The 22,844-nt window shown below is 35.0% G+C and overlaps 1 protein-coding gene across 1 annotated transcript in view; it reads right to left on the minus strand.

Annotated features, from left to right (window-relative positions):
• Positions 1 to 22,844, minus strand: part of MAP3K2 (mitogen-activated protein kinase kinase kinase 2) — an 82,473-nt gene that overhangs the window by 23,825 nt on the left and 35,804 nt on the right. Inside the window, exons 2-5 of the mRNA XM_039253172.1 lie at positions 10,407 to 10,475; positions 6,731 to 6,849; positions 6,067 to 6,107; positions 4,734 to 4,833 (exon numbers count right to left, since the gene is read on the minus strand). Coding sequence (XP_039109103.1) covers positions 4,734 to 4,833; positions 6,067 to 6,107; positions 6,731 to 6,849; positions 10,407 to 10,413 — 267 coding nt within the window. The 5' untranslated portion in view covers positions 10,414 to 10,475. The remainder of the gene's footprint in view (positions 1 to 4,733; positions 4,834 to 6,066; positions 6,108 to 6,730; positions 6,850 to 10,406; positions 10,476 to 22,844) is intronic.

The following is a 22,844-nucleotide window of genomic DNA, read 5'->3' on the forward strand; positions in this document are numbered from 1 at the left end:
ATTCCATCTGACTGAAAGGACAGAATAAAAACATATGTTACCTTGTTCTAATTAAGTACAGTATAGAAGCCATTCAAATGTAAAGGCCTAGTTAGTTTGGGGTCCTCTACAGTACAAACTCCGTGAGGACAAGGGCACTAACAACTGACACAGAGCATGCATGGCAACTACTTGGTAAATACTGTTTAAGCGTCATCTGTACCCAAACCCACAAGCTGACATGGTGTGCATTTTCTGCAGATTTCTTTATGGAAAAAAAAAGCCATTGTTTTAATAAAGGCTGCAAAACACAAATAATGTGGATTCCAGACTAATGTGAATTCCATCATACAATCCACTTAAATTTACTTAATATGTACTTGAAATTATATTCCCAAACCTGTTTGTAGCTACTTTAGTAGTTTTGTACTATTCCAACTTACCTACTAACCCGGCCTTTTTTTTTTTTTTTTTTTCCTCTATGAGTATTTTTTTTTCTAGTAAAAAAAGAATATTAACTATTTGGTTTCATAATAAGCATAACTGAAAAAGAATACCCTTTCATCTTCCTATCAATTATGAACCATATTGGTACATCTTGCTCCTATCTTTCTATATTCTTTTTAACTATATTTTAAGCATTAAAAAACATCTTAAAGCAAAGATGATTTTTTTCCAGTCTTTCATTTGAGGGGAAAACCTGAATATTTACTTTTACTACACATTTATTGATAACTGGATTGCTTACACTGTTGCTTTGAGGGAGAAAAGCCACTAGTTTAAATCACAAAAACATTTACATAAATTATTTTGTTGTTTTTCAGTTTGCTAATGTGAAATCTGGGCATTATGGAGGAGTATATAGATTGGAAGCTTGGACTACTGTCTATGGTTCTCATATGATCCCTTGTATCTTCTAAAGCCACCTACTACCAATTTTAAAACGAGGACTAAGAGTTAAGAACAAATCCCAGCTTATCTAAATTATATTAAATAAATCACACAATGTTTTCCTGCTTAGTGAATTCATTTCAGCCTCAGTCATGAAATCTATTTCCCTCTGCCTTAATACTGATTCATTAGTTGTTAATATAAATCCTTCTTGCAAACTCAAAATTAGGTCCAAAAACCCATGCAATAGAACTTAAATTTGAAAGAAGTGACTTCTTTGCCTGACTTAGCACAGTGACACATGATAATAGTCCTAGTCCTTACCAAAAGGTTTTCCTCCTCTAACCATCTAAAATGGGAAAGATCTGGGGCACATGGGTGGCTCAGTTGGTTAAACTTCTGATTCTTGATTTCAACTTAGATCGTGATCTCATTCTTTGTGAGATTAAGTCCCACATCAGGCTCTGCACTGGCAGCACGGAGCCTGCTTGGGATTCTCTCTCTACCCTCTCTTTCTGCCCTTCTACCGTACTCTCTCATAAACATTAAAGAGAGAGAGAGAGAGAGAGAGAGAGAGAGAAAGATCTCAGAAAATCCACTTACCTTGCCTGCACACCTTCACATCCAGCTCCCATGACCTTCCCCCCACCCCACACACACGGTCGACACTATTAAAGAGGAGCCCAACTAACAGATCCAACCAATCCCAGCTTAAATCTCCTTCTTGTTTTGAGTCTGGCAAACTAGAAGTTTACAGAATAATGGTTCTTTTAAAACACAAGGATTTATACTAGAAAAAAAAATCTATAGAACTGGAATAACAAGCAGTATAAATGAGTTTTTTTGCTTGTCCATAGGTCCACAAAACTAACAGACCTTACAGCTTTTCCCTAGTACCCTCAGTGTTGAAGGGCATGCATTAGGTTTGTCATGATGTGAATCAGGACATGGCTGACTAACAGAATCAGAGTCTCAAAAGAATCTCTTAGTTGTGAGAAATTTTAAACATCGTAATCTTACCTTACCTAATGTCTCCTCTACCACATTCCTGCCAAGAGGCCACCCAGATATAATGGCAGAACCTCTCCAAGAAATCGTCAGAAAGCACAAGAAAAAGGAACTGAAAATGGAAAATTTTTTCCAATTTTTAGAGAAAGGGAGAAGGTTCCTGAAACCACAGGTCAGTTAGTTTGGTGTCAATCCTCAAGAAAACTCTAGAAACAGTTATATGTCACTAACCTAATTTTTGATAGACCTACTAGACTGGTAGATCAAGACAGTATTGTAGACTTAACATATTTTGGCATTTGAAAGCTTCCCATGATACAATTTTAGACCAAACAAAAACAAAGATATATCCAGATTCCCTTAAAGTCATACCATGAAATAAACACTCAAGTTCAAGCCTGTTTATGTGGGAAAATATACCAGGAAACACTGTACAGAAGAATGGGGAAGACAGGAAAGGGGCCTATAAAGGGTGTGTTATCCAGCAAGTTACCACTACGGTTAAGTGGAACCTACCTATCCCCACCTTCCCACACTATCCTTGAGTCTCATTCGCCCATGCACCCCTGGCATCCCTGTATGTACTTCTGCCTAGACCCTATGAAGTTCCTCTAAAAATCCCTCAGACTGGCAATTGGAAAATCAGGCCAGAACAAACAGAAAATCCACCTCTTGCCAAGTCAGAGCAGGCAACAAGAGGTGTTCATGGCTAAATGAAAACCCAAAAAGTATTTGAAAAATAAAATATGAAAGTATTACTGGAGTATGATACTCATCACTTTGTTCAGGGATACTATTTGTTTGGATATGGATTTTTACTTTCTCAAAATATGTTCCACTTCCAGTTGTAAGTGGTTTCTTTAGACAAACTATATTAACATATTTTTTCTTTAAATTAATAATGACTCATTTGAAGATAATTAAATATTACCACCTCAGTTCTTCCTTAGTACCATCTAAATAGAACGGGTACTGCCCTTGCCGTCATTTTTTTTCATGATATTTTATGCATGTCTTTCAAAGAACTTCATATATTTGAACAACTCATTATTGAGCTGTCTGCTTCTACCACAAGTCTATAAACTCCATGAAGGGCTGCAATTCATAAATCATAGCATTATGCCTGGCAAATTCAACAAGTATGTTCTTTGGAAAACAACAAATTAACCAACCAACTAAACTGCCCTGAAATGTTTAAGATTCAAGATCTTGAGATTGCATAGGACCTGAAAGAAACCTTGGAGATTATCTAATCCAAACTGAATTTTACAGAAGGTTCAAAAGGGGATTTTCCAGGGGTGCCTGGGTGGTTCAGTTAAGCATCCGACCTTGGCTCAGGTCATGATCTCATGGTTCATGGGTCCAAGCCCTGTGTCAGGCTGTGCTGACAGCTCAGAGCCTGAAGCCTGCTTCATATTCTTTGCCTCTCTCCCTCTCTCTCTGTCCTCCCCTGCTTGTTCTCTCTTTCAAAAATTAATAAACATTAAAGCGGGGGGGAGGGTGTTTCCCAGAACACAGAGCTCCTCAGTGCCAGACAAAGCCCTTAAAATCACATGTACTGACTCACAACATAAACATAATGCTCTAACCATGTCCTAAGCAACTTGAAAATAATCCTTTAAAGTTTTAACTAAGCTAAACTAAACTTAACTAAACTAAGCTTAACTAAACTACTAAAGCTGTATTGTCTCTACAGACAAGTGTAGAGTATGAGGAAAAACAGACAATTCACCAAAAGGTACAGAGTTTAGACATTTTCCAAAGAAGACATCCAGATGGCAAACAGACACATGAAAAGATGTTCAACATCACTCATCATCAGGGAAATACAAATCAAGATTACAGTGAGATTCCACCTCACATCTGTCAGAAAGGCTAAAATGAACAACTCAGGAAACAATAAATGTTGGCAAGGATGTGGAGAAAGGGGAACCGTATTGCACTGTTGGTGGGAATGCTAACTAGTGCAGCCACTGGAAAAGTGTGGAGGTTTCTCAAAAATTTTAAAATAAAACTACCAACCACCCAGCAATTGCACTACTAGGAATGTATCTAAAAGATACAAAAATGTTGATTTCAGGGGACGCATGCACCCCAATGTTTATAGCAGCGTTATCAACAATAGCTAAATTATGGAGAGAGTCCAAATGTCTATCAACTAATGAGTGGGTAAAGATGTGGTACACACACACGCACACACACACACATACATACAATGGAATACTACTTGGTGATGAAAAACTGAACTCTTGACATTTGCAACAATGTGGATGGAACTGGAAGGTAATAAGTCAGTCACAGAAAGACAGATATCATATGATTTCACTCACTGTGGAATTCAAGAAAACTTAACAATGAACATAGGGGAAGAGAAGATAAAAACAGGAGAGGGAGGCAAACCATAAGAGACTCTTAAATACAGAGAACAAACTGAGAGTTGGTAGGGGTGGGGTAGATGGGTGATGGGCATTAAGGAGGGCACTCCTCAGGAGTGGTGTCATATGTAAGAGATGCATCAGTGGGTTCTACTGCTGAAGCCAAGATACACTGTTTGTTAACATGAGAATAAAAACAAAAGAGTACACAGAGTGAAAATAAATAAGCAGTAAACTTCTAAGTTATACATATATTTCCTCCCTCAATATGTTCTCATTCACTTCTTTGTTCAGTAGTGTCCTTAAATCTTTCCACAATGGAAAAAAACATACTTCAGTTAGTCAAAACTTACTTGTTTTCTTTCTCTAACACACTATATCCTTAGCAATTCCTAAATAAATATCCCTAAAACAATCTCTTAAATGAACATACTACTTTCCAAATTAAGAGCTATTAAAAGTTAAATTGTACATGTTTACCTCATTATTGGTATAATGGAGATCCATAGACTGTCCAAAGGCAGTTTTAGCCTTAGATCTCAGATCTTCCAGTTTAACTGGTCTGGGGAACTGAAGGATTCTATAGACAGAATTTTAAGATTATTAAAGAGCAGATGTAACTGTTCATTGAAAAAAGGGATTAAAATTAAACTTAACTATGTGACATCTATATAAGGGAATGCAACAAAACTGTTAAAAGAATAAAGTTGTTCTTTGGAGATTCAAATTTTGATTTCTGTACCCTTATCAACTCAACATTTTTGAGCCCCTATATATCCTAAGGAAGCATATCCCCAAAATAAACACTTTTTAAAAATAAAAAATTTTAATTTCTAGTATTTTCTTTCTATGTCTCAAAAGATTAGCCTGTGCTGCCCTGGGGGAACATGCACCGAAGCTTGGAAATTACTGTATTAGCCTGTAAGCTCTGCTTGGGGGAGGGACTATGTCCTTTCTGCTCACTTTATTCCTTAATGGTCCAGCACTTACAGTACTTAATAAATAATGCTCATTGAATGGGAAAAAATTGAGAAAATATCCATAAAAGAACAGTAAGAAAAAAGGAGATTGGACAAGTGGATGGTATATCCAATTTTTGTTGATAGCTCTGTATAAAACATTTTTACATCTTCAGGTTATATGACTTATGAGCCTTTTTAAAGTCCTTAGAATGGATAGCTTTTTCACTAGCTGAATTTAATGAAACATTAGTAACAGAAATGAAATTCCATCTTCTCTATCTTCTATTAGGCCTTGTTAACAATTTTGCTGCCAACCAGCACCACCACCAGCACCACCACCTCTACCACTGCATTAAGATACAGATACCCAGTGGAAGGGTAGGCTGATCCCTTTGCTAATTTACAGCCACCATTCCAATCATCTTCCTCAATGTTTCTAATCAAATATATGTCATATGATTGAGGTCTCTTGAGAATAATCAAAATTATGAATGTTAAATCCATGTATGTGAGTTTTATATAGTATCTGAAGAGATGATACAAATATGATAAGGAGAAATATATTTGATTTCCACTGAGTAAAAATAAAAGGAAATGGTAATATTTAAAGGCTGTATTATACAATGATCTTTTTTATTTCCTAAAATAAAAACATTAAAAATTATTACTAAAATTTACCCTAAATTTTGACAGACTCTATTGTGAGTCTAAGTACATGTTACACATCACCAAGGACTATTCCATTCCATTTGTATGCCATCAACTTTCACTAAAGTCCAGAGAAAACCTTAAAGAGTTAAGACTTGTTTGATTAAATCAATAAACTGACATGTTAATGTTTCTTTACTTACCTTTTTTCCCCTCTGTGTTCAAATTTGACTCGAACATCATTCTGTAATGAAATGATAAATCATTTCAGAGATCAGATAAAAATTTCTATAATTTCTAGATCACCTTTTTTCTTAGTGACTCCTTTTTTTCCCCTTAGTCACTCATTTTAAAAAAAGCAGGGGGAAAGGAGGTTTCATTTTCAGTGTGAACTCCAATCAATTCATGGTATCTGCCAAAGAGCTGAGCTGAGAACTGTGTTGTGGAATCTGGGCTGAAAGCAAAAAGCACGGAGATCTCAGTGATCACGCCTATGAGACCCTTGCTAAGCCTGTTAGAGGGAAATAAAGAATATTATATTCTCACTTTTTGTGCTGGACAGATCAAGCAAATTTTACTTACAAAAATCAAAATGATGCTCATTTGTAAACAGAATAGACTATTTTAAATAAAAACTTGCTTATCTTAAGTACTTTAAGAATGGACAAAATACCAGTATTAGAGGGCAGTTACCACATTAAATGAAACTCTGCCATTTTTAAAAATGCACACCCATTAGGAAAAATGTATGACAAACAAATATTTGATTCAAAAGTGTAAAAGACAAACACTTTAAACAAACCACTATAAGATCAGGATATTCAAGACAAATAATTCATATAATAATAATATGTATTATTAAAATACCTGCTTTTTTGGTGATGAAGATTTTGTTTTTCTGGTTTCCTGTAAAGATAATGCTGGTCGACTGGCTTTATGAAGAACAGCCAAATCTTGCATGATTGAGTTCAAAGCTTGCTGATCATCTAGGTGTTTTTAAAATAACAGACGCAAAAAAATCATAATTTCAATATGTATTTATCAGACATCAAACACAAATTTGATCATGAAATTTAATGCAAAATGCATTAATTTAACACAAAAAAATGCATCTAGAACACTGCCTATACTTTTGTTATTTTGGTGAAATAAAATTTTAATTATTTAAAAACTGAGCACAAGTAACATAAAAACTGCACTAGACTCAAGCACTAGCATCATACTAGGTGTTTACACATGATACATTTATAGGCAAGATAAAGTCACTCTGATTCTTCTAGTAACATAACATCCTAGTGTATGGGTCGAAAACAGCCCCACCATGACAAATTACTTTTCTGTAATTCCTAAATAAAACACCAATAGAACATCTAAAATTTTAATTAAAGCTAGTAGGGGAAAAAATGGCTTTCATCATTATTTGGCATTTATGTTCAAAGTACAGAATTCCTTTTAGAGTTTTTCATCAGTATTTCAAGTCAGAAACACAAAGCTTTATCTGCGAATAATAAATGACCTACCAATACTTGGAAGCACTTCTCCCCCTAAAGTTCAACAAGAACTACAAACATTTAGCAGACTGTTTAATGATCTTAGCCAATAACAGCTTAAAATGTAACAATGTAAGAAAAATGCATTCCTTAAAAAAATGGGTGAATCCATAAAACTGAGTGAAAGGATCATAAAAATTAATTTCTTTCAAATAAATCAAAAATTTCTTTCTAAGACTATAAGCCTGAGTCTCCTGGTAATACCAATTATATGCTCTCTGGGAAAGTTTGGGGATAATTTAATTGATTTTCACTAGTAAATCATTAGAATTAAACCATTTCTGCTAATGATAATCAGCAAATAATCAATAAAGGAATTGAAGGACTTTTACGGATTACATCTTAAGATGTAACCATTTTGGTGAGCAGTAATTTATGTTTCAGACTAGTAATAATTAAAACATGCTTTACTCTGTAAAGAGAAATCATTAAAAGGAATGTGGCAATTCAATGGCTTCATCAGCCTTTCAAACACACAAATAGCTGACTTTCCAAATGTATTTTTTAGAATACTCAATATATTCTGCTCTAGAATGAAAATGCTTGCATATTAAAATTAAAATTAACGGTGCCAAAGGTTTTATCAGTAAATTCCAGGTTTAGAGAAAATTTTATAATCCTTCACAAAGTATGCTTTGTAAAATAAAATTTCATCATGTCAGCTTAGCCAAACAGCAACTGAGCCAGCCAGGTACAGTGTAATCACAAAGTGTATTCTGTCCACGGGTCCAAGCCAGAACACATCATTTACTGATAAAAATAAATCTGCTCTTAGGAAAAAAAATAAGCTGAGAATGATCTCAACTGTAATAAAATTTTTTCAAGTAAACTTCTTGAGAAAGGTAAGATCTTTAGTCCTACACTGGGGAGAAAAGAACTCAAATACTTAAGGTACATATGTATGTTCTAATTATTTTCTTCATTAGAGAAAACTTAACACTTGAATTTAGATATTTTCCCATGTTTAATATCAAAATACCAAAATAAACAAATGCCTAGCTTAAATTTCTTATCACATTTACATATACTGATTTCCTTGTTTAAAAAAAAATGAGTATGGGGGCGCCTGAGCGGCTCAGTCAGTTAAACCTCTGACTTCAGCTCAGATCATGATCTCACGGTTCCTTAGTTCGAGCCCAGCATCAGGTTCTGCACTGACAGCTCAGATCCTGGAGCCTGCTTTGGATTGTATCTACTTCCCTCTCTCCACCTCTCCCATTTGCACGGTCTCTGTCTCTCAAAAAATGAATAAACATTAAGAAAAAAAACTTTTTTAATACATAAAAATTAAAAATTAAAAAAATATGGTTTCCTATTGTAGATGTAAAAAAGGACCATTTGAATAAAATGACCAAAATGAATAAAATTCTTAGTGAGATGACATACAAATGAAGGGCAATTTAGTTGAGTTCCTTCTTTTTCTGGTTTGAAGAAGAATCACATGATATACCTAAGTACCCAATAAGAAACTTAACCTTGAGGAGGCTGACAAGATGTAAACTAACAAATTCACAAAAGCATGCAAAGTGGTGAACGTCCACCCTAAGCACTCTTGTAACAATTCTTAGACTGCTTTATCTAGTAAGAATCTCTGTGATGGTCATCGGTACTAGGCAGATTTGACAGGTTTCTTAAAGATCATGAATTGATCAAAGAGGCAATGACAATGCCCAGGGGAGGCCAGAGTCTGACCAAAGGCACATAGATGAAGCAGTGGGTTTCTGACACATATTGAAAGGATGTTATTTACTTGAACACAGAAACAAATTATTTGGGAAATAATTTCAATAAAATCTTTTATCAGAAAGGCTTAATTATAGATGCCTTCTATGCTTATTTATTACGCTTGTAAAATAATTACAGGAGAACATCCTCAATCAAAAATTCAAATACCTATGATTCATACTTTTAAATATTCACAGTTTTCTCTGAATGAATACCTGTGTATAAGCTTTTAAGCAATGACTGTTCCTTGTGCTATTGCTTACTATAGGGAAGTATTATGTGAGAAGGCCGGCACAACTGAATTGGATTCATACACAGGTTGGATTGCAAGTGAGAGCAACCACAATGAAAAGCTGACAGGAGTTCAGTAAAAGATACCCAGTTGGAACTGGAGGTGGAACTGGGTGGAGAATTTGGGCCACATGATGGCACTGCATGCATGGTTACAAAAAGAGAAACTGGAAGAGAAATTTAAAGAGCAGGAAGGTGAAGCTTTGGCTTACACACTTGCCACGAGGAGATACAATGAAAGTGTACAGACTCTCCACTAAAGAACATCGACAAATTTAAGCTCTTTGGCCTACCATATCCTACATATGTGTATAAGAGTGAATAATAACATTTGTTAAATAAGTGATAGGAAAAATGTGACAAAGATAAACACAGACAAGTATATGTCAGAATTAAGATAATGGGACAGTCTGGATTTAAAAACTTAGCTTCCACCTACTCAGTCCATTTTTTCCCATTTAGGATGGGGTGGGGGTCATTGGTCCATTTATTTCTAGTGTTTCCCTGTCTAATCCTTGCCTCATGTTGGAAACTTCCAAGGAGAAAAGGGGAAAAAAAAGGATATAACCTACAACCCACTCCCATACTTTAGGAAAGCCTTCCTTGCCATTTACATTATTATACCACATTTCATTGTTGGGCAATTACAGCAATTCCTCAGCATTTATTCAATCTTTAAAAGTCAGGTTTCCTTATCTAGTACTCTCTCTGGCCATCAGACTCTAAGTAAACCTCAATCCATCTTAACAGTTTATTGTGAATGTCCCTACTATGCATGAAATGGTCATTCCAAATCTGTAAGTTAACTCAAAAAGTGCTTTAAGGGAAAATCTATTAATAAATATAAAACATTATGGAGGCCTATTACATCATAAAACTTCTTAATAATAAAAAATTTGGTCATACACAGAAAAAAATCTTTCTTCCCCATTTTATCATTTAATTATAGATGAATACCGTCTTTAGTTTGAACTCACCCATCATGGCAACCAGCTCAACAATTTGAAAATTAGGAAAATGGTTCTTCCATCAGCATTCTTTACTGCCTGAGGAGAAAAAAAGATAAAATTATTAAATTATTAAAAAAGATAAAAACACGGCAAAAGGAACTTTGCAGATATGATACATTAACATATTTAAGATAAAAGGATTATCCGGGATTATTTGGCTGGACCTAACACAATCACAGGGATCATTATAATCCATAGGAAAGTGTCAGAGTGGTACTGCGTAAGAAAGGCTCGACCACTGACTGTAACTTTGAAGACAGAATGGGACAGCCGTGAGCCAATGCATACAGGTAGCTGCTAGAGTGTGGGAAAGGCAAGAAAAATGCATTTTTCTCTAGAGCTTCCAGAATGACCATAACAATGCTGACACCTTGATTTTAGCTCAGTGAGACTCACTTCAGACTTTTGACTTTTCAAAACTTTAAAATGATAAACTTATATTAAGTCACCAAATTTGCGGTAATCTATTATAGCAGTATGTAGTGAAATACCCAGTTTCAAGAACTTGATAGAGAACTCAACAGGCTCCATGATACAGTCACACTGACAGCTATAATTTACTACAGCAAAGGACACTAAGGGAAAGGGCAACCAAGGCAAAGTCCAGGAAGGTCAGAGCTAGCTCCTAAGGATCTTTTGTTAATAAAGTCACATAAAACACATTTAATCCCACACACAGCCGCCCCCACCCCGAAATTAGTTATGACAACACCAGGGAAGACTGGAAACTCTGCACTGAGGGTTTTTATTAGGGACTGATCAATGTGTACCCTCTGTCTAGCACACACCAAAATTCCTAACTCCCAGAAGAAAAGCAGCTATTCAGCACGAATGATACTGTCTGTATAAGCAGTTTATGCACAGTGAGCATTCTTATCAGTGAGGCAGGCATGGACAGTGATAAGTTCTCAGTTGCTAGCCAAGGGTGGATCTTTTAAGCAGTTCTTTCTCAGGATATGCAGTGAGCCTATGTTACCTCTTTTCTCTACAACAACAAAAATTACACAGGTTTAAAGAAACTGTATAAAGCAACAATATGAAGTATTTCGTTGGGCACATGAGAACAATATAATTTGCATAAGAATAACAGCACAAAGGGGGAAGAATGGCGTTATATAAAAGTGCATGCTGCTGTAATTAAGATGGCATCAACCCTTGGGGCGCCTGGGTGGCTTAGTCGGTTAAGCGTCCGACTTTCGCTTAGGTCATGATCTCGCGGTTCGTGGGTTCGAGCCCCGAGTCGGGCTCTGTGCTGACTGCCAGCTCAGAGCCTGGAGCCTGTTTCAGTCTGTGACTCCCTCTCTCTCTGACCCTCCCCTGCTCACGCTGTCTCTCTCTCTCTCCTAGAAATAAAAAAAAAATAAAATAAAATAAAAAAAAAAAAAAAAAAAGATGGCATCAACCCAAACTATATTGATATTCTGGTTCCTGTTGTCTTTTTATTTTTTATTTTTTTATTATTATTTTTTTAAATATTTTTATTTATTTCTAGGAGAGAGAGAAAGCGTGAGCAGGGGAGGGCCAGAGAGAGAGGGAGACACAGACTCCGAAACAGGCTCCAGGCTCTGAGCTGGCAGCCAGCACAGAGCCCGATGCGGGGCTCGAACCCACGAACCGCGAGATCACGACCCAAGCGAAAGTCGGATGCCTAACCGACTAAGCCACCCAGGCGTCCCTCCTGTTGTCTTTTTTAAAAGTTTATTTATTTTGACAGAGAGAAGGAGAGAAAGAGGGCATGCAAAAGCAGGGGAGGGCAGAGAAAGAGAGGGGGAGAGAGAATCCCAAGCAGGCTCCACACTGTCACCCCACAGCCTGATATAAGGCTCGATCCCATGAACCATGAGATCCTGACCTGAACTGAGATCAAAAGTCAGACGCTTAACCCACTGAGCTACCTACCCAGAGGCCCCCAAACTGCACTGTTTTAAGTTATTGATTTTAACACCCTGGGCAGCTGGTAAAAATAAACTTTTTAAAAGTGGCAAAAGAAACAAAAAAATTAAATTAGCATCCTAGAAAATATCGAACACGAAAGAAAGCAGTTATAGAAAAATGATCAACAAAGAAGATACAACATATAAAACACAAATATAAACAAAGTAGCAAATGTAATTCTACTAATATGTAATTACATAAGTGGAATGAACAAACCATTTAAAGGATAGAGATAAGCACAGTAGATTAAAAAAACATAATCAGGTGAGATGCCTGGGTGGCTTAGTCAGTTGAGCATCTGACTTGGGCTCAGGTCATGATCTTAGAGTTGGTGAGTTCGAACCCTGCAACGGGCTCGGTGCTGACACCTCGGAGCCTGGAGCCTGCTTCAGATTCTGTGTCTCCCTTTCTCACTGCCCCTCCCCAGCTTGTACTCTGTCCTCTCTCTCTCTAAAATAAGCAAACATTTAAAATTGTTCTTTTTTTTTTTAATTTTTTTTAATGTTTTATTTATTTCTAGGAGAGAGAGAGAGAGAGCGAGAGCGTGAGCAGGGGAGGGTCAGAGAGAGGGAGTCACAGATCGAAACAGGCTCCAGGCTCTGAGCTGGCAGTCAGCACAGAGCCCGACGCAGGGCTCGAACCCATGAACCACAAGATCATGACCTAAGCGAAAGTCAGACGCTTAACCGACTAAGCCACCCAGGCGCCCCTAAAATTGTTCTTAAAAAAAAAAAAAAAGTTAAAAAGAAAAAACATTATCAGGGTGCCTGGGTGTCTCAGTCAGTTAAGTGTCAACTCTTCGTTTCAGCTCACATCATGATCTCATGGTTTTGTGAGTTCAAGCCCCGTGTCGGGATCTGTGCTGGCAGTGTGGAACTTGCCTGAGATTCTCTCTCTCCCTCTCTCTCTCTCTGCCCCTCCCCAACTCGCATGGTCTAACATATAAACTTAAAACAAAACAAGACAAAATATGGTCCAACCATATGCTGTCCACAACAGACACGCTTTAGATTCAAAGACAAAACTGAAAGTAAAAAGATGAAAAAAGATATACCATGTAAGCAGTAGTCAGAAAAGATCTACAGTGCTATACTAATAGAAGACAAAAGAAAATACAAAAATTGTTATTAGCGACAAAGGAGAACATTTATAATGAAAGCACAGCCAGCTCATCAACTAGATATAGTAATTATAAACATGTATGCACCTAACAATATTCTCAAAATACAGGAAGAAAAAATTATAGAACTGAAAGAAGAAATCGATAATACAAAAGTAACTGTTGCAGATTTCAATGTCCAATTTTGAAGAACAGATAAAACAAATGGAAAAATCAGTGAGAAAACAGAAGACCTGAATAATATTATAACACTTTTACACTTAATAGACATCTGTGGAACACTCATTCTTTGGAAACACATTCTTTGGAAATGCACACAGAACATTTTCCAAAACACACCACATGTTAGTCAATAAAACTAATCTCAGTAAATATAAATGGACTGAAGTTATATGAAGTATTTTCCCTATCAACAATGCAATGAAATCAGAAATATAACAGAAGGAAACTTGGGAAATTCACAAATGCATGAAAATTAAACAACACACTCCTTAAGAACCAAGGGATCAAAAAAGAAGTCATGAAGGAAATTAGAAAATACTTTGAGATAAATGCAAGTGAAAAGAAAACATACTGACACTTACTAGATGCACCTGAAGTACAACTGAGAGACAAATTTCTAACTGTAATGTTCATATTAAAAATTAGAAGTATCTCAAATTAGTAACCTAAACCTCTACCTTAAGACACTGGAAAAAGAAGAGCATTTGAAACCCAAAGCAAGCAGAAAGAAGGAAACAATAAGGATTGGAGAGGAAAATTAGCAAACTGTTAGCTAGACTACCCAAGGAAAAAAAAATGACACAAATAACTAAACTGAGGTATTAAAGATAGAGCATTACTACCAACCTTACAGAAATAAAAAGAATAAGATAATACTATGAACAATTATATTTCCAATAAATTGGATCACTTGGATGACACAAATTACTAGAAACTACCTAAACCAACTCAAGTAGGAATTAAAAATCTGAATTCAATATAAAAATTTATGAGATTGAATTAGAAATGAAAAGTTTTTCTGGAAATAAAAGTCCAAACCACATGCTTTCAAACATTTAAGGAAAAACTACCACTAACTATTAAGAGAGAGAACTAGAGACAGAGACAGAGAGAGAGAACTGAAGCCAGTATTACTGATTACTGATAAACCAGATGAAAACATCACAAGAAAACTAGATCCCCAAGTGAACAGAGATATAAAAATCCTCAAAAAAATACTAGCAAACCTAATCCAGAATATTAAAAAAAGTGGGGGGGGGGAGTTATACACTACGAATAGGTGGGACATAATCCACAAAAGGTAGGTTCAGCATACAAAATCAATGTAATAAATAACTTTTAAAAAGGACCAAAACATCTCAATATACAGAGAAAATGCATTTGCCAAAATCTAACTACCTTAAATACTTGCAAGACTAGGAAAATAAGAGAATTTCATCATCAGGGTGATAAAGGTCATCCATAAAAAAACCCACAGCTAACATTATACTTAATGGCAAAAGACTAGGTGCATGCCCCCTTAAGACTAGAAATGAAACAAGGATGGCCAGTCTTATCACTCCTTTTTAATACTGTACTGGATATAGGACTAAAAGCACCCCTGTTTTCATACCACATAATTTTACTCGTATGTGGAAGTTAATAAGCAAAACAAATGAACAAAGGAAAAAAAAGAGAGACAAACCAAAAAATAGACTAACACAGATGGTTACCAGAGGGGAGGTGGGAGGGGGACGGATGAAATAGACGAAGGGCATTAAGAGTACACTTTAACTTTAAAAAAAAAATTTTTTTTTTTTTTGAGACAGAGTGTGCCAGTGGGAGAGGGGCAGAGAGAGAGGGAGAGAGAGCATTCCCAGCAGGCTCTGCACTATCAGCACAGAGCCCAATGCAGGGCTTCAACTCACAAACTGTGAAATCATGATCTGAGCCAAAATCAAGAGTCAGATGCTTAAGTGAATGAGCCACAGAGGCACCAAGAGTACACTTATCTTGATGAGCAGAGAAATATAAAGAATTGTTGAATCATTACAGTGTAGTACACCTGAAACTAAATTAACACTGCATGTTAACTATACTGGAATTTAAATATGATTTTTTAAAAAGTCACATAAAAATAAACTGTGTTTATAATACCAAAAAGACTAAATTACTTATGAATATATTTAAGAAATAAAAGTCTTGTATACACTGAAAACTATAAAACGTTATTGAAAAAAATTGATGATTAAATATATGGAAAGGCATCCCATGTTCATGGACATGAACAGACAATATTGTTAAGATGGGAATATTTCCAAAGTGATTTACAGATTCAATGCAATCTCTATCAAAATTCCATTGGCCTTTTTTTTTTTTTTCAGAAACAGAAAAGCTGATTTTTATTTTTTAAATTATTTTTAATGTTTATTAATTTTTGAGAGAGGGAGACAGAATATGAGCTGGGAAAGGGCAGAGAGAGAGAGGGAGACACAGAATCCAAAGCAGGCTTCAGGCTCTGAGCTGTCAGCAACAGAGCCCAATGTGGGGCTCGAACTCATGAACCACGCGATCATTATCTGAGCAGAAGTCAGACGTTTAACCAACTGAGCCACCCAGATGCCCCTGGAAAAGCTGATTCTTAAATTCATATGGAAGTACAAGAGGCTCTGAAAAGCTAAAAACAATACTGCAAAAGAAAAGTAAACTTAGAATATTCACACACCCTGATTTCAAAGCTTACTACAAAGCTATAGCAATCAAAACAACGGGAATAGTGACATAAGGATAGAGACTGGTGGAATAGAATTGAGTCCAGAAATAAACCCAAACATCTATGGTCAAATGATCTTTGACAAGGTTGCCAAGATAACAGTAAAAGAACAGTCTTTAGTAATGGCACTGAACAACTGGATATCCACATGCCAGAGGATGAAGTTGGACTCCCACCTCATGTAGTAGGCAAAAAATCAATTCAGAATGGATCAAAGACATAAATGCAAAAGCTAAATCCAAAAAAAACCTCTCAGAAAGGAACGAAGGTACAAATTTTCATGACCTTGGATTAGGCAATAGTTTTTTAAATGTGATACTACAAGCACAAGCAACAAGTGGACTTCCTCAAAATTAAACATTTTTGTGCATCACAGGACACTCTCAAGATAGTGACAAGACAACTCATAGACTGGGAAAAAATATTGGCAAATCATAAACTTACTAAGGGTCAAGGATACAAAATATATAAAGAACTACCACAATTCAATAATAAAACAACTAATCCAATTATAAAATGGACAACAGATTTCAAGAGACATTTCTCCAAAGAAGATATAAAAATGTCTAATAGGCACTTGAGAAGATGCTTAATATCACAGTTATCAGGGAAACGCAAATCAAAACCACAATGGCATCCTACTACTTTACACCAGTAGTATGGCTGTAACTAAAATGACAAGACAATGACAAGTGTTGGTGAAAATGTGGAAAAACTGGAACCACATGAATCACTATTTCAGTGCTTAGGTATACATCCAAGAATACTAAAAACATAAAACCACACAAAAACATGTACACTATATTCAATGCAGCATTACTTAGAAGAGACAAAAAGCAAAAACTCAAATGTCCATCAACTGATGAATAAAAAAGTGGTATAAATTCAAATAACAGGATATTAATTAAGTCATTAAAAGGAATGAAGGACTGATACAAGCTCCAAAATGGCTGAACCTTAAAACATTATGCTAAATGAAGTAAGTCAGATACAAAAGGCCACATATTGTATGATTGCATTTACCTGAAATATCCAGAAGAAGCAAATCTATAGAGAATGAAAGATTAGTGATTTCCTAGGACAGGAGTATGACTGAGAACAGGTACCAAAAAAAAGGTCCTGATATGTTCTGGAATTAGACAGTGGTTATGGTTGTACAACTTTGTGAATATACTAAAAACTACTGAGTTGTATTCGTACTTTTAAAAATGTGAATTTCATGGTAAATGAATTATACCTTAGAAGAACAGAAGGGAAAAAGGGAGACAGGAAGGAAGAAGGGGGCAGAGGAAGAAAAGAGATAATAGAAATGGGAGATTCTGTTAATAATTAGAGATCATTTGCTCATCTAGAACAGCAACAGCTTCTCAGCCCCAGTCAACAGCTGTATACAGGAATGCCAGCTCAGTTATCATCAGATATGCTGATTTTTCAGAAAGTTCCAAATTTTATTGTGAGATGTCATTTTCAAATATTAGCAACTAACTCAAACTAAAAAAAAAATAGTGTGTGTATTTTCATTTTATGCTGCCACTTTGCAACCACTGGCATATTTTAGTAATTCTCTACTGGGTGGCGGCCAGTTTGAAAAAAACAAATTAAACATTATAACTGTTTTAATTTATTTTTAGTCATAATATTATTTTGAAATGTCAAATAACATTAAAGAATTGTCAAAGAAAAATTTTAATATATTAATACATGGAATACAACATAAAACATAAAAATGCCCCTTATGTCATGCTACCAATACTCTATCCAAGGGCAATCACCATGCTACCTCAGTTTTTAGAGCATTTTAATTAAGGCAAGTATAGGGCTAAATTCTAAATAGTTAAGAAACAAAGATCTAGTCTAAAACCCCCTATTTTACAAAAGAGAACTCTGAGGACAAAAAGATAATATAATTTACTCAAGGTCATAAAGCTGAGCAAAGTCAGGACCTGAATACCCACTTATTTCTCACTCGAACTTTCCAGAATACTGTGTATCATTCCAGTTCATCTTTCAAGAAAATGGCTACCATAGGAAATTCTCCTACCATACATACAGACACACAGAATGTCACAAAATGGTTGAGGAGGATTTATTCAGTATATTGTCTTTCTACAAATTTAAATTCTCAACTGCCTTTTTCAATTTTTAAATTAAAATGTTGAAGTCAAATCTTGACTAACCTCAGAAATAAAATATTGTTAACATAAATTTTTTTCCATTTAAATCAGTAACATCTCTTTCAGGAAAAACAGTAATTCCCCAAACCACAACAGTTAAATCAAAAAGGCATCAATCTAATGGAAACCAGTTCAAGGCTACATTTACACAAACAGCTAGGGGGTGCCTGGATGACTCAGTCTTAAGCATCCTACTCTTAATTTACCCTCAACTCGTGATCTCGTGGTTTGTGGGTTCAAGCCCTGCTTCAGGCTCTGCACTGACAGCAAGGAGCCTGCTTGGTATTCTCTCTCCCTCTCTCTCTCTTTCTGCCCCACCCCTGCTCACAATCTCTCTCTCTCCCAAATAAACAGTCAATAAATAAACAGCTCAGTACTTTTACCAATATTCTGAGGCTGAAGCTGGCAAGAACATAAAAATATGTAAAATTAAGTGTATAAGTTAGTAGGAAAAAATAAACAAAGGCGAATCACATCTGTACCTGAAAATTCTTATCTACAACCTATTTTAATTTTTGTCATTTTGACATTTATTACCATAGACTGTTTTTGCCAGCTTTTAAATTTCATATTAATTAATTCACATAACACATACTCTCTTGTATTTATATTCACTCAATATCTGTTACAGCTCTGAAATTCTTTCACATTATCTGTATTTGTTCATTTTCATTGCTGTATAATACTCCATTATGTGACTATGCCTCAATTAATTTGTCTATTCTACTATTGATGGGCATAAAAGTTCCCATTTTTTAACTATTACAAACATAGGTTCTACAAACCTCCTTGAACATACCTTTTGGTGAACATCAACACATATTTCTGTTGGATATATACTCAGAAGGAATTGCTAGGTCACTAAGACACACACAGTTAACTTTAGCATATATGGCCAAACACTTTTTCAGAGTAGCTGACAATCTATATCCTCCACCAGCAACATAAGAACATTCCAGTTCTTCCACATCCTCACCAACCCTATTAGTCATTCTGGTGATTATATAATATCTCACTACAGTTTTAATTTACACTTAACTGATGATTAATGATGTTGAATACCATTTCAGACGGCAGAATGAATTTAAAAAGCACGATCCTAATATACAGTGTCTATAAGATCTAAGGACATGATAGGCTAAAAGTGAAAGGACAGAAAAAGATATTCCATGCAAATAGTAACCAGGAGAGAACTAGAGTGGCTACACTAATATCAAAATAGACTGTAAGTCAAAGCTGTAAAAAGACACAAAGGGCATTAAATATTGATAAAATGATCAATTCATCAAGAAGATATAACAATTATAAACATATATGCACCAAACAGCAGAGTTCCAAAATATATGAAGCAAGCATGGACAGAATTAAAAAAGAGAAATACATACCTACACAATAACAACCAAAAACTCAATACCCCACTTTCAATAATTGAGCAACCACTCAGATCAAAAAGGAAAGAGAGGACCTGAACACTATAGGCCAAGTGGACCTGCCAGACCAATACAGAATACTCAACCCCAAAACAGTACAATACATATTCTTCTCAAGTCCACATGGAACATTTTTCTGAATAGACCATGTTAGGCCACAAAAAAACCTTAATTTAATAAAATTAAAATCAGACAAAGTATCTCTTCCAATCACGGTGGAATGAAACTAGAAATTAACAGAAGGAAAACTGGAAAATTCATAAAGATGTGGAAATTATACAGTAAATTCTTAACCAATGTTTCAAAGAAGAAATCACAAGGGAAATTAGAAAAAATCTTGAAAAAGATGAAAATGAAAACACAACATACCAAAAATTATAGGATACGGCAAAAGCAATACTAAGAGAAATTTAGAGCTGTAAATATTTATGTCAAAAAGGATTTCAAAACAACCTGACTCTACATCTTAATTAGTAAAAGAAAAACAAACTAAGCCAAAAGGTTACAGAAGGAAAGAAATAAAGGCTAGACCAGACATAAACTAAAAAAAGAAGAGAAAAATAATAAAATCAATAAAACCAAGAGCTGGCTCTTTGAAAGATAAACTGTTAGTTAGAATAAGAAAAACAGAAAGGATTCAAATAAATTAAAATCAGAAAGAGATTATAGAAATAAAAAGGATCATATCAGAGCTGCGTGAACAACTATACATGAAAAATTGTATAACATAGGTGAAATGGATAAATTTCTAGAAACATAAAACCTACCAAGAATGAACAATGAATAGGAAATCTAAACAGACCTATAATTTGTAAAGATATTGAACCAGTAATCATAAAGCTCCCAACAAGAAAAGCTCAGGACCAGATGGTTGCACTAATGCATTTTATCAAATACTGATACATGGTTTCTTCTGAAACAATTCTTCCAAATTCTGAAACCTCCCAAAAAAATTGAAGAGAAAGGAGCACTTCCTAACTCACTGGATGAGGACATTACCCTAATATTAAAGCCAGACAAAGACATTTAAAAGAAAACTATTGACCAATTATCTCTAATGAATATTGATGCAAAATTCCTCAACAAAGTATTAGCAGACCAAATTCAGCAGAATATTAAAAGGAATATACACTATAACCCAGTGGGATTTACTGCTGAAAGGCAAAGAAAGCTCAATATATGAAAAAAAAATCAATGTAATAGGTCATATTAACATAATGAAGAGGGCAAAAAACACAAAATACCCTCAAATGATGGAGAAAAAGCATCTGATAAAATTCAACACCCTTTCATGATAAAAACACTCAACAAACTACCAATAGGAGGAAACTTTTTAAACTTAATAAAGAGCACATAAGAAAAGCCTACACCTAACATACTTACTGATGAAAGACTTTTCCTCTAAGGTTTTCCTTCTTCAGATTAGGAACAAGACATAAATGCCCATTTTGCCCTCTCAGTTCAACACAATACTGAAGTTCCAATGGAAGTAATTAGGCAAGAAAATAAATAATAAGCATCCAGATTGGAATGAAAGAAATAAAGTATCTGTTTTAGAGGACATGATCTTATATACAGAAATGTCTAAAGATTACACACATACAAACTACTGGGGTTAATAAATTAACCAAAGTTGCAGGATACAAAATCAACACACAAAAATCAGTTACATCTCATTACACAATGAACAATCTAAAAATGAAAAAGAAAATAATTCCACTTACAACATCATCAAAAAGAGTAAGTTACCTAGGAATTAACCAAAGAGGTGAAAAACCTATACAATGAAACGCTGCCAAAAAAAAAAAAAAAAAACTGCTAAAAGAAATTTAAAATACATAAATGGAAATATATCCCATGCTCATGGATTAGAGGACTTAACACTTAATACGTCGACACTACCAAAGTGACCTACAGATTCAATGCAATCCTTATCAAAATCTCAATGACATTTTTTGTAGGAAAAAAATCCATCCAAAAGCTCATACAGAATCTCAAGGGACTTGAAATAACCAACGCAATCCTGAAAAAGAACAAGACCAGAGAATGTACACTTTCTGATTTCAAAACTTAACTACAAACCTACAGTAATTAAAACTGTGGTTACTGGTATAAAAGGCAGATACACAGACCAATGAGAAAGAGTCCAGAATTAATCCCTTGCATATACATGGTCAAATGATTTTCAACAAGAGTGACATGACTACTTCACAGAGAAGGACAGTTTTGTAAATATATGGTGATGGGAAAACTAGATATCCTTATGCCAAAAAAAGAAAAAGAATGAAGTTAGACTGAACCTTACATCAAACACAAAAATTACCTCAAAATAGATCACAAACCTAAATGTAACAGCGAAAACTATAAAACTCTTCAAAGAAAATAGAAAGGAGAAGCTTCGTGACATAGGATTTTTGCAACAATGTCTTAGATGTGACACCAAAAGCACTGTCAACAAAAAAATAGATAAACTGGAGTTCATCAAAATTTAAAACTTTTCATGGATGAACCTGGAAGGCATTCTGTTAAGTGAAATAATCCAGTCATAGAAGTTCAAATACTACATGATTCCACTTGTATCTAAATAGTCAAATTCACAGAATCAGAGAAAAAAATAGTGGTTTCCAAGGGCTGGTAGGTGGGGAAAATGGGAAGTTGTTATTTAATGGGTATAAAGTGTCAGTTATCCTAGATGCCTAGAGATCTGTTGTACAACACAGTGCCTATAATTAATGATATGATATTATGCACCTAAACTTTTATTAAGAAGGTGGATATAACTGTTAAGTACTCCTTTCACCACCAAAGAAAAAAGAGACATAGGCATCTTTGGGAAGTGTTGGATATGTCTATCACCTTGATTGTGGTGTTAATATCATGGGAAGCTGTATATGTCCAAATTAACAAAATTATACAACACCAAATAGATAGTTTGTTACATCAATTATATCTCAATAAAGCGGTCAAAATTTTTAAAACTTCTGTCCAAAG

The sequence above is a fragment of the Hyaena hyaena genome, unplaced genomic scaffold (genome assembly GCF_003009895.1).
Source record: "Hyaena hyaena isolate Hyena2069 unplaced genomic scaffold, ASM300989v1 scaffold_441, whole genome shotgun sequence".
Classification (NCBI taxonomy): domain Eukaryota; kingdom Metazoa; phylum Chordata; class Mammalia; order Carnivora; family Hyaenidae; genus Hyaena; species Hyaena hyaena.